We start from the raw sequence: 12,721 nt of genomic DNA, 5'->3' as shown, positions 1-12,721 counted from the left end.
GGTGATGGGGTGTGGATGGACACTGAAATCCCAGCCTGCACTCAGCTGGAATGGATTGAAGCTGTGGCTTAAAGACATGTACTGTTTGCTAATTCCTAAAACCTCAAACTTTAGTTTTTTCCCCCCCTTCATAAAAATGTTCTTTCAGCTGTGGAGAAGCTAATAGTTGTTTACAATTGTCAGCCTTTTAAGAAGCACTAATTTGTTCCCTTAAGAGTGCAAATGTTATTCTCTGTCTTCCCGGAGAATAACAAACAACACATAATATATGCTCCCTCCATGCCAGCAGCTTTTCAGGCTGGGGATTCTATCCAGGTCACCATGGGGCTTTCGTCTTTTATTACAAGTTCAGGATTTCTGAAATTCCTTCTTCCGAACTTTTGATTTTGGTGCATAAGGATTTTCTTGCTTGTAGAAGGCCTTTAACAGTTCCACAGCTTCCTCAGCCCGATATCCAGGGATGCACTGAAATGGTTTTCCCGTATTTGGTAAGTCAGCAGAGGCAACATTTAGAATGGAGCCACAGCCACCAAATCGTTCATTCTGACAGCCGTAGATGACCAGCGGGATTTTCATCAGGCCGAGAGCAGCTGCACACATAATGCAGGGTTCCACAGTGACATACAACACGGTACGTTCAAACACAGCAGAAGGACTCTGGCCATTTCGTTGACACCAATCTAGGACTTGATCAATGGCCACCATTTCTGCATGTCGAGTAGCATTTTTGGTTTGATTCACTTCATTTCTTCCCTTCCCCACGATTTCATTGTTGTAGAACATAAGACAGCCAACAGGTACTTCGGTATTTTCAAGGGCGTCGTTGGCCATGTGCATCGCTTCCTCCATCCACCGTGCCGTCTCCAGGGCCAAAGACACGGCGGTCGAGACGCCCGGGGCTGGCATGGACGCGGCCAACGCCTCCGCCTCCATCCAGCCGGGTTAACGCACAGCTCTGACCCGCGGGCCTTCCGGGCCGGGAACCAAGTATTTATCTTTTTAAATTTAAATTTTTGTTTTTCTATATTTTCTGGGTTTTTTTTTCTTAATGTCTCTCCTATCATTCTGTCCAATCCATTTCCCTCTCTGAGATTAGGCCTTGGTTAAATTCACTCTCATCTTACCTCGCCACCACCCTATAATTCTATTTTTCCCCACATTTCTCCCTACATCTAATAATTTCTGGTTTGCCAATTTTTTTCTTTGCTATTCTTATCCCATTAATCCATAGTTGTTTGATGTTGAATAGATTGTATCTGTTGAACTAGATTGTGTCTATAGCCTTTTGACTGTGCAACTACCAAACTTTGGTTGATGCTTGCCTTAAAATTATGTTCTAGCACAAAATTAGTGTTACTTTCATACCAAATGAGCAGAAAAAGCCAGAAAAACAGAAGAAAAATGGCAAGTCCAGGTATCTGGACTCCCACTCATGATAAACAGTTGACAGAATAGTTAGTGAATAATCCAGAGGACAGTTCCCAAAAATCTGTACAAACAATACTGGTAAAAATGGTGAATGAAAAGATTGAAAACCTGCAAAGGACTCAGTGTGAGCATGATAGGGAGAGAGAGAGGCAAACCAAAGATTAATACTGGAATCTCGTGAAGTGCAGAAACTACTCAAAGATTGGTACAGGAAGTGCATGAGCAGATTTAGAACAGTCAAAGAGCAATACAGGAATTGCATAAGCAGGCTGACAACAATCAAAGAGAAACACAGCAATTGCATGAGGAGGAGGATAACAGAAAAAGAGAAACACAGGTATTGTGTAAGCAGGTTGAGAACAGTCAAAGAGAACTTCAGGAATTGCATGAACATGAGGAAGCTAATCAAAGAGTAATACAGCAATTGTGAGAGTGGAATGAGAATACACAAAGATCAAGAGAGACATTAATGGAATCCATAAAGAGACAGCTGAAAGAATTCAGGGAGACCACAAATGGAATCCTGAATAGAGCCTGGCAGAGGGAATGGGCAACAAAGGAAACCATAAACAATCAACTAAGTCATTTGAGAATAAACACTGAACACCAAATTAAGGAAGTATAGAAGTTCATAAAAGATCTAAAAGAAAGCTCTAACAAAGAATTTGAAGCCATTAAAGCCGACCAACTAGAAGGAAAAGAAATTAAAAACAAAGTAGAAAGTCATGACAGTAGGTTAAACCATGCAGAAGATAGAATCTTGGAGATTAAAGACAGCCTTGATATTAGAGAGAAATAACATACTACTATCCAAGACAAATCCAAGGAATATGGGATAGATCTATTCAACATTTGGAAGACACCATCAGTAGGTCTAATATGAGGATAATGTTTGTAAAGGAGCACCTAGAAACAGAAGTTAATGGTTGAGAACATTTGTTTTACAGGATCCTAGCAGAGAACTTCCCAAACATGCAAAAAGTTAGGATTATTCAGATAGAAGAAGCTTTTAGAACCCAAAACATACCAGACCAGAACAGGACATGGCAATGTCGCATTATAATCTGCACAGTATCAATTCAGACCAAGGAAAAGATCCATAAAACTGTCAAGTAGAAAAGATCAATCACCTATAAGAGGAAATCAATTAGAGTCCCCTCAGATTTGTCAGCAGAGAGAATTAAGCAAGAAGAGCCTGGGATGATGTATGCCATGCCCTAAAGACAAACAATTATCAATCAAGAATACTCTACCCAGCTACACTCTCCTTCATAATCGAAGGTCAAAGAAAAACCTTCCATACCAAAGACAATCTGAAACAATATATTTCCCAAGAAGTAGCCCTACAAAAGCTACTTAAATATGTCCTACAAATAGAAAACCAATAAGATCACAATAAAGGCCAAGAAACAGCACCCAAACTGAGAATCCAAGAACCATAGGAAGAACCCAGTTGCCGCAGCCCCCAGAAGGTGGATAACATGGAAGGAACTCCCAAACACCTCTCAGTCCTAACGCTCAACATTAATGGACTTAACTCTCCAATTAAGCCATGTAAAAAGGCTAGTTGGATTAAAAAGCAAGATCCTTTTATCTGCTGCCTTCAGGAGTCACACCTTTCCCATGAAAACAAACACATTTTGAAAGTGAAAGGCTGTAACAAATCTACCAAGCAAATAGCCCCCATAAACAAGTGAGAGCTTCTATCCTAATATCAGATAAAATATACTTCAAATTAAAATTAGTGAAAAGAGATAAAGAATGTCGTTTTATACTAATTAAGGGATTTCCCATTCAGGAGGATATTACAAATCTAAATATTTATTATCCAAACAAAAGACCACCCAGATTTATCCAAGAAACACTACTTTCCCTCAAAGCTCACATAGATCCAAAGACATTAATTGTAGGGGACTTTAACACACCACTATCCACACTAGATAGATTAACTCGGCAAAAACTCAACAGAGAAACTGCAGATCTAAACACCTGCATGGATCAATTAAATTTAACAGATATCTACCAAATATTTCACTCAGTAGCATCAGCTACTGAGTGTTTTCCTCATCAGCTCACAGAAAATTTTACAAAATATACACCATTTGAGGTCACAAATCAAACTTGTCCAAATTCAGAAACATTATAGTTTTAAATTGCCTTCTCTCAGACCACAAGGGAATAAAATTAGAACTCAACACCAAAATGCACCAAAAAGTCCTGTGACAAATAGAGGCTGAACAACACACTGTTGAAACACCAGTGGGTCATGGAAGAGCATAGAAAGGAAATTCAAATATTCATGATATTCACCAAAAATGAGGGGCTGGGAAGGTGGCTCAGTGGTAGAGCGCTTGCCTTGCATGCGTGAGGCCCTGGGTACGATTCCCCAGCACCACATAAGCAAAAAGAAAAAAAAAGCCAGAAGTGGGGCTATGGCTCAAGTGGTAGATCGCTAGCCTTGAGCTGAAGAGCTGAGGGACAGCGCCCAGACCCAGAGTTCAGGCCCCACGACAGGACTTATAAAAAGCCAAAAAACAAAAAATAAAAATGAACACACAAATTACTTGCTCCTCTTGGACACGGCAAAGGCAGTATTCAGAGTGTTTTATAGCTCTTAATTACTAAATCAATAAATTGGAGAGATCTGGAACCAACAATTTAGTGAGATATCTGAACCTCCTTGACAAAGAGCAACAAGATAAATCCCAATTCAGTAGATGGAAAGAAATAATTAAAATTACATCAGAAATAAACGAATTAGAATCCAAAATAAAAACATAGAAAGAATCAACAAAACAAGAGTTTGTTCTCCAAAAAATTAACAAAATTTATAGATTCTTAGCAAATCTTATCAAAAAAACAAGAGAACACACCCAAATAAATAAACTCAGAGATGAGAATGGAAACAGCATCCCAGAAAAAACCAAGATTCAGAAGATTAAAAGGAATACTTCTCAAACCTTTATGCTAATAAGTTTGAGAACTTGGCAGAAATAGATCTTTTCCTAGCAATTATTGACATGCCAAACATCAACCAAGATGAGTTAAACCATTTTAACTGGCCCATATTAAGCATTGAAATAGAAACAGCAATGAGACCTCCCATCTCAGAAAAGCCCAGGACCAGATAGGATTTACAGCGGAATTCTACATGGCCTTCAAAGCAGAGCTCACATCAACATTCCTCCAACTCTTCAATGAAATTGTAAGAGAAAGTTCACTACAAAAATCATTCTTTGAAGCCATCATAGCCCTCATCCAAAAACCAGGCAGGGACTCATCATAGAAAGAGAACTATGGACTCATTTCTTTGATGACCATTGATGCAAAACTTCTCAACAAAATTTTGAGCAGTTGACATCAAAAATTCATCCAAAATATCATACACCACGATCAAACAGGATTCATTTCAGGGATGCAAATATTGATCAATATACACAAGTCAATTAATATAGCTCATTACATCAACAAATGGCAAGGATAACCACATAGTTATTTCAATAGATGCAGAATAAGCATTTGACAAATCCAACAAATCCTTTATGATGAAGGTTCTGGAAAAATTAGGAATCCAGGGAACATTCCTCAATACAATAAAGGCTGTATATGACAAACCTACAGCCAGCATTATAATTAATGGTGAAAAACTAAAGCCATTTCCTCTTAACTCAGGAACATTACAAGGATGTCCACTCACTACACTTCTCTTAAATTTAGTATTAGAATGTCTATCTACAACAATAAGATATGATGCAAACATAAAAGGGAGAGGCTGGAAAGGTGGCTTTGTGGTACAGTGATTGCCTAACATTCTTGAGGCCCTGTGTTTGATTCCTCAGCACCACATAGGCAAAAAGAAAAAAGCTGGCAGTGGCACAATGGCTCAAGTGGTAGAGAGCTAGACTTGAGCTGAAGAGCTGAGGGACAGTTCCCAGGCCCATTGTTCAGGCCGTATGACTGGACCCCCCCCAAAAAAAAACATAAAAGAGATCCAAATAGGGAAAGATGAAGTAAAATTCTCCCTTTTGCAGACCACATGATTTTCTATTTGAAGAATCCCATGACTCCACTCCCAAATTACTGAAGCTGATTCAAAACTGTTGCAAAGCAGCAGGATATAAAATTAACCCTCAATAATCAATGGCTTTTCTGTATGACCACAATGAGGAAAGCGTTGGTGAAATCATGAAGGCAACTCCATTCATAATAGCGCCACCAAAAATACATTATCTAGGAATTAACCGAAGAAGTGAAGGACCTCTATTATGAAAATTTAAAAACCTGAAAAAAGAAATCAAAACAGAACTTAGAAAGTGGATAAACCTCCCATGGTTCTGGACTGGATGGATCACAATCGTGAAAACGGCAATACATCCCAAGGTGATCTACAAATTCTATGCAATACTAATCAATATTCCAACCTCATTTTTCAAGGAAATAGAAGAGACAATCCAAAAATTCATATGAAACAGTAAAAGACAACAAATAGCGAAAATGATCCTTAGCAGAAAGAACAGTGCTGGAGTAATATCAATACCAAAATTCTAACTCAACTACAATGCCATAGTAATCAAAACAGCTTGGGACTGGCAAATGAAAAGACCTCAGGACCAATGGAATAGAATTTAAAACCCAGAAATGAAGACACAGATCTATAGCCCCCTAATGTTCGATATGGGAGTTAAAAAAAATAGAATGGAAGAAAGACAACCTCTTCAGTAAATGGCGCTGGCAAAATTGGTTAATCACTTGTAGTAAACTAAAGCTAGATCCTTATATATCACCCTGCACCAGAATCAACTCCAAATGGATCAAAGACCACGGAGTCAAAGCAGACTGCCTGAAAACATTACCGGGTAGAATAGGAGATACCCTAAGTCTCCTTGGCACAGGCCATAAAATTTTCTTAATAGAGACCCAGAAACACAACAAATTAAAGAAAAGTTGGACAAATGGGATTGTGCCACGCCTACTCCAGTGGAGTCTGCTTAGCATGGGAAACCATCTTTCAGACCTGAGAAAGGGGCTTCAGAGACCTATCTCTGAGTATTGGGACTTCACCGAAGTCTACCTCAGAGAATGGGGCTTTACAGAGACCTATCTCCGAGTTTTGGGACTTCACTGAAGTCTACCTCGGAGAATAGGGCTTCTAAGAGGCCTACTCCTGGAAAGGCTGGCAAACTCTTGGGAAAGATGTGTTTCTGCCTTTCTTTTCCTCATAAGAGTGCCTATTAATCTTTTACTGCTTCTACTGCTCTTTGTACTTACTCATTGTCAACATTCCTTTATTCAAAGCTCTCTCTTAAGAGTGTTGATGATTCCAATATCTTATGAGTGTCTTAAAAAATGTGACTAACTCACCAGAGTTAAGTGCTACCCTGAAACCCCTCTTATGGAGGCTAGTAGACAAGTTATAAGTAATTATAAAAGTATTGGGGGTTTCACGAAGTCACTTCAGCAGAAGGAATTGTTTGTAAGGAACTTACAAGAAGCTCTAGGCTCAGCTAGAGCAGAAAGAATGTATGGCAATTGCTGAGATAACTATTTAGGAGAAAGAATTTCCTGCTACTCTCTTTTATTTACTAAGAGACTTGCTAGATCTAGGTCTCCTTGAGGTTTACTATTAAAGAAGAAACAGGAAAGATCTTATGGGAAAGTTAAGGCCTCTATAAAGATAGGTAATGGTTAATTGGTGACAAACATCGTAATCGTTGTATTTCTTAGAGATAAGCCGGAAACAAGTGACTATCAGGTGACCAGCTGGTGACCACCCAAAAATGAAGCCATGCAGCAAGATTGTGTAGCCTTTTGCCCTTTCTCATGGAGACTTTTGCTATAAAAGTTTGTTATCCTCTGCATTAAATCACACTCAGCATCCACTCCTATTGTGTGTGAGTTGTCTGTTTGCCATCTCCCCATCCTATACCAGGTTCCTCCCCTAGGTGTTCTCCGTCGTCCCGACAGAGCCCGGTCCGTGGCAGGATTGCATGAAATTGCACAGCTTCTGCATGGCAAAGGACATAGCTAGGAACATCAATAGAAAGCCCATGGATTGGGAGATGATCTTCACCAGCCATACAACGGACAAAATATACCTGGAACTCAAAAAAATTAAATCCCCCAAAAACAAATCCTCAAAGAAACAACTGCCCAATAAATAATGAACTAAGGTCTTAAAGAGAAACTTCTCTGAAGAGGAAAGAAGGATGGCCAATAGACACATGACGAAACGTACAACCTCCCTAGCCATAAAAGAAATGCAAATCAAAACAACATTGAAATACCACCTCATCTGAGTTAGAATGGTTATAATCATGAATTCTAATAACAACAGATGCTCGAGGGGATGTGGACAGTAGGGAACCTTACCGCATTGTTGGTGGGAGTGTAAACTTGTTCAACCACTTTGGAAAGCAGTATGGAGTTTTCTCAAATGACTCCACATATAACTCCCCTATGTCCCAGCAATCCCACTTTTGGGCATTTACCCAAATGATCACAACAAAGGTATCAGCACAATTATGTTTATTGCAGCATTATTTACCAAAGCTAAGATACGGAACCAACCCATATGCCCCTCAGTATATGAATGGATGAAGAAAATATTGTATATATACACAATGGAATTTTATGCCTCTATCAGAAAGAATGACATTGCCCCATTTGTTAGGAAATGGAAAGACTTGGAAAAAGTTATATTAAGTGAAGTAAGCCAAGCCCAAAGAAAGATAGGTCTCATGGTTTCCCTTATTTGCAATAACTAATGTACTTCTGAGACAAGCAGAAACGGTCAGATAAATTGATGTTACACAAAATGAAACCCAAAATAAGGATTTAAATGTTTTTTTTTCTTTCTTGCAATTGTTTCTAACATATGTATAAGAGATTCCTTTGTTGCTTTGTATGTCCTTCCCTCAGGACACAACCCCTGCTTTCACTGTATTTGATGTTGTTTTAATTTGTGATGTGGAGAGAAAAAATAGATTGTTTAAATATGGATACAGGTGGACCCATTGCAACAATGAGATGACAAGACTTTATGTAGAAAAACGAAATGTACAACTTGCCTGGGGGGGGAATATGGGAAGGGATGGGAAGGAGAAACAAGAGGAGGCAACAACGTTTGATAAGAAATTTACTCATTCCCTTGTCCATGTAATTGTAACCGTTCTGTAAGGTATTTTCACAATTGAGATAAAAAAGAGGCAAAAAATCACCTCTACGGTTTTCTATGAAAATACAGCATAATACAATCTGTTCTTCAAGGAAATTAAACAGTAACTGGCAATATTGTCAATTTCATAAATGATATAAGAAGACTGAAGAACAAATTTCAAATCAAACTGGGTGATATAAAATTTACTTTGCCCCTGTAAACAACCTTTCAATTCTATCTATATCTTGTTCCCAAAATGGTTCATATTTTATTCTAATCATATTTTTAATTAACTTTAATTAGTTGAATGGGATTTGCTATTTGATAAAGCAGTTTATGAATAGTGTTTAGTGAGGTTTTTTTTTTCTTTTTCTCTCCTGAGGTTTGATCTCTTATTCTGGGTGCTGTCCCTGAGCTCTTTTGGATGAATGCTTGAACTCAACCACTTGAGGCACAGCAGCACTTTCATAATTTTCTGAGATTTAATTGGAGATAACACTTTCACAGACTTTCCTGCCAGGGCTGGCTTCAAACCTCAATCCTCAGCCTCCTGTGCATCTAGGACAAAAGGTGTGAGCTGCTAGTGCCCAGCTTAATACAATGCATCTTTTTATTTTGGGCTAGTTCTGGGGCTTGAACTCAGGGCCTTGACAATGTCCTTGAGCTTCTTTTCCTCATGCTAGCACTCTATTACTTGTGTCATAGTGCCAATTCCAGCTTTTTTTGTTTATGTAGTACTGAAGAATCAAACAAAGGGCTTCATACATACAAGACAAACAGTCTACCACTAAGCCACATTTCATGGCTAATACAATGCACCTTGAGGTCCATTATCCCTTATTCATCTCAATCCTTTCTCATCCCTAAATTTACATAAACTTGCAATGTCATATATAGTCACTCAGAGGATATGCCACTGATCATATTTTCTTGATAGTCTTATTCACCAACATACTAAACTTATCCATTACAGAATTCTGTGATTTTAAATTCTTAATTATCACTTAGATTCACCCACTACTATTCTAAAATTTTTCCTAAGGTTAATGCAAATGTAATCTGTAATTCTTCGATAAAGTACATTCATAGAATGTCAAAGAGTTGGAATATGAACGTCACCTTCCGTTCTAGAATATTTTATTATCACTGCCCTCTCAAAATACTCCAATATTTATTAGTAGTCACTTCCTGTCATCATTTCAACGTACCATCCACGTGACTAACCATTACTTCATAGTCTACCACTACAGATGTGCCAATATAAAAAAGCTCATATAATTAGAAAATGTAGTCTATTTTATCCATTTCTCCCATGCAATATTAGTGTTTCCCAAGTAAGTAAGTCCATGTAAATTTTTCTCATTGATAGAGCATATTGTTTTGTATGCATATGTATAATTGTATAACGTCCTCAATGCGCATTTCAATATTTTATTACATGTTATTGTAAAAGGTTTTGTACATGTGTCTCATTGGACATAAGTTGAAATATATTTTGTATATAAAATTATGATTGAAAATGCTGGACCATAGGGGCAACTCTATATGTAATATCTTAATGATTGCCAATATGTTTATCAAACTGACTATATCACTTTAAGTGTGAAGCACCAAGGTATAAGGATTCCAATTTCTACATACTGGTTGTGCAGGGCTATCTTATTGTTGCTTGTATTTCCACTAATCACTACATGTATGCAATGTCTAGGTATGATATGATCTTTCCATATGTTCTTTGGTTGTTGTTATATTATTACAGAGATATGTATTTGGAGTTTTTGATAACTTATTCAGGAAGGTTAGTTTTTAATTGGCATTAATATTTATAAATTTATTACATTTTCTAAAAACAGCTGACCAGCACTCTTTGATTCATTGACAAATGACTATAAACTGGAATATATTTCTCTTTCCAATATTAAAGGTGTTAGTGTAAAATTGTTACGTTTGTAGAGGAAAGAGTGTAGAACTCAATGGGTCTGTAAGGCACCTGATTAAGTCCATATAATTACTTTCAAGGAATATTAATAAGGAGTAAAACCAAACATTTGTGGAATTACAGCCTCTTTAATAAATGGTGATAGGTTAGACAGTATTGGGAAGAATAAAAAATGAACGTTGACTTAAACATAACAATTTATTCAAATATTAACTTCAAGCAGGATTAATACATGGCATATAAAACAAAAAGAGTCATGTAAATGTAAAGCAAAGGAAGATGTCTTGACAATTTTGGAGATGAAGCATTCTTAACTTAGGCATTAAACTTATGGGAAAGCAAAACTTGATATAGTAGAACTCAATGAAAGTGTAAAAAATTTGTCTGTGAAAGCTCATATACAAGTAGTGAAAAGAAGTTGGGAGCAGAGGGCTCATGTATATCATCCTAGCTACATAGGAGGCTGTGATTTGAGTATTGCTGTTTGAAGCCAGCCCACAAAATAAAGTCCCTGAGAATCATATCTCTGATTAATCAGCAAAAAAGCAGAAGTAAAGAATGACTCAAAGGGTAATTTTTTAACAAACTGCAACAAATCTCAATGACCCTGAGTTCAAGCCCCAAGAACACACATACATGTACAATTAATAGTAGTAATACTAATAGTGATGATAATGATGATGATGAGGAGGAGGAGGAGGAGGATGATGATGAGGATGAAGGGTACTCCTCATCAAGGATAAAATATTTGCAAATCCTATACCTGAAGAATGCCTCAAATCGAGACTCTACATAGAACTCTCAAAACCTAATGTTAAAAACATCAATTAGACACCAGCATAATATATCTTGTAAAAAATAAGCACAAGAAAAACATCATCAGTCATCAGATAAATGCACATTAAAACTAAAATGACCTCATAAAACATGGATGCGAATTACTTCACATAATACAATAATGACAATACTAAGTGCTATCATGAAACAGAGAAACTGGATGCTGGCAGGAATGTCAAATGGGAAATCCACTTCTGAAAAGATTTCTACAGCTTCCTAGAATATGAAATTTGCAACTAACAACAGCATAGCATACAAATTGAGATCTTCAGGCTTTGTCTCATAGACATAAAACATAACATTCACCCAAAGGCTAAAACACAGAGGATTATAGCAGCATTATTTCCTCAGTCAAAGAAATGGAAATAAATTCAGGCTTTCTTCAGGTGAATGGGAAACGAATTGTGCTACATTCTATAATGACAGAGCCAAAAGGCAACTCGAGTGAATACAATAAAATATTAAGGCATACAAATAACTGGGAATAATCTATCATATATTTGAAGGCAATCTTAAAAGCTTATTTATTGCATGATCTACAAGTCAGAGAAACAAAATGTATTGGTTTCCAGGATGACAGAGTTGGGGATGGGTCAAAGAGAAGTAGTGGGTTTAATTATAAAAAGGAATCATGAGACAGACACATTTTTTGTAAAGAAACATATCTGTAAATATGGTATATTCATATCGAGTTGATAAAATTATATTGGATTTAATATGTGCACAAAATATTTAAAACTACTGAAGTCTGCATAAGGTACTTGTGAAATATTAATGTCCTACTTGTGATGTCATACTATAAAAATTTAAAGAAACTGGGAAAAGTATTCAAGGGACATCTCTGTGTTCTTCGAATAACATCATAAAACCTCAATAAAACTTAATGATATCTATAAAACAGAAGTCAATGTTGAATGTTTACAATGAAAAATAGTCTGGGTCCAAGCTTGAGGTGAAATATACCTTGCTATTTAGAAAGCAGAGATTTAGAAAGCTGATATCAGGGACAGTTTCGAAAAAAAAAATCGTGAGAAATTACAAAACCAAAGTAAGCTAAATATAATATAATATTCTTATTATCTCACATTTGTGGAAGCCATAGGTAAAAGATCATTGCTCAAGGGAGGCTTGGCCTGAAAAATAATCTAAAGTGGTTAGAGCTTTAACAACTTCAAGCACCAGTAGTGCCAAAGGAAAAAAGAAAAGAAGAAAAGAGAAAAGGAAAGAAAGAATAGAAAAAGGAAACTATTTCCTCTTCATTCTTGTAGTTTCATGTCATTGGGTACAAGAATTGAAAATATTTTGTTTACTTTTCAAGGATTCAGACCTCTCTAATATGAAAGCGTTTATTTCAAGTAATT

At 36.9% G+C, this 12,721-nt stretch overlaps 1 protein-coding gene across 1 annotated transcript; it reads right to left on the bottom strand.

The window, feature by feature from the left end:
- Window positions 1-348: 348 nt before the first annotated feature.
- Window positions 349-876, bottom strand: LOC122121156 (tRNA-specific adenosine deaminase 2-like). Its single transcript, XM_042695325.1, has one exon. The coding sequence runs from the start codon at window positions 847-849 to the stop codon at window positions 349-351; it is 501 nt and encodes a 166-aa protein (XP_042551259.1). The 5' UTR covers window positions 850-876.
- Window positions 877-12,721: the final 11,845 nt, after the last annotated feature.

The sequence above is a fragment of the Dipodomys spectabilis genome, unplaced genomic scaffold (genome assembly GCF_019054845.1).
Source record: "Dipodomys spectabilis isolate Male_0828 unplaced genomic scaffold, ASM1905484v1 ptg000185l, whole genome shotgun sequence".
NCBI classification, from domain to species: Eukaryota; Metazoa; Chordata; class Mammalia; order Rodentia; family Heteromyidae; genus Dipodomys; species Dipodomys spectabilis.
Note: the sequence above shows the minus strand (reverse complement) of the source record. Positions and strands in the feature narration are given on the sequence as shown.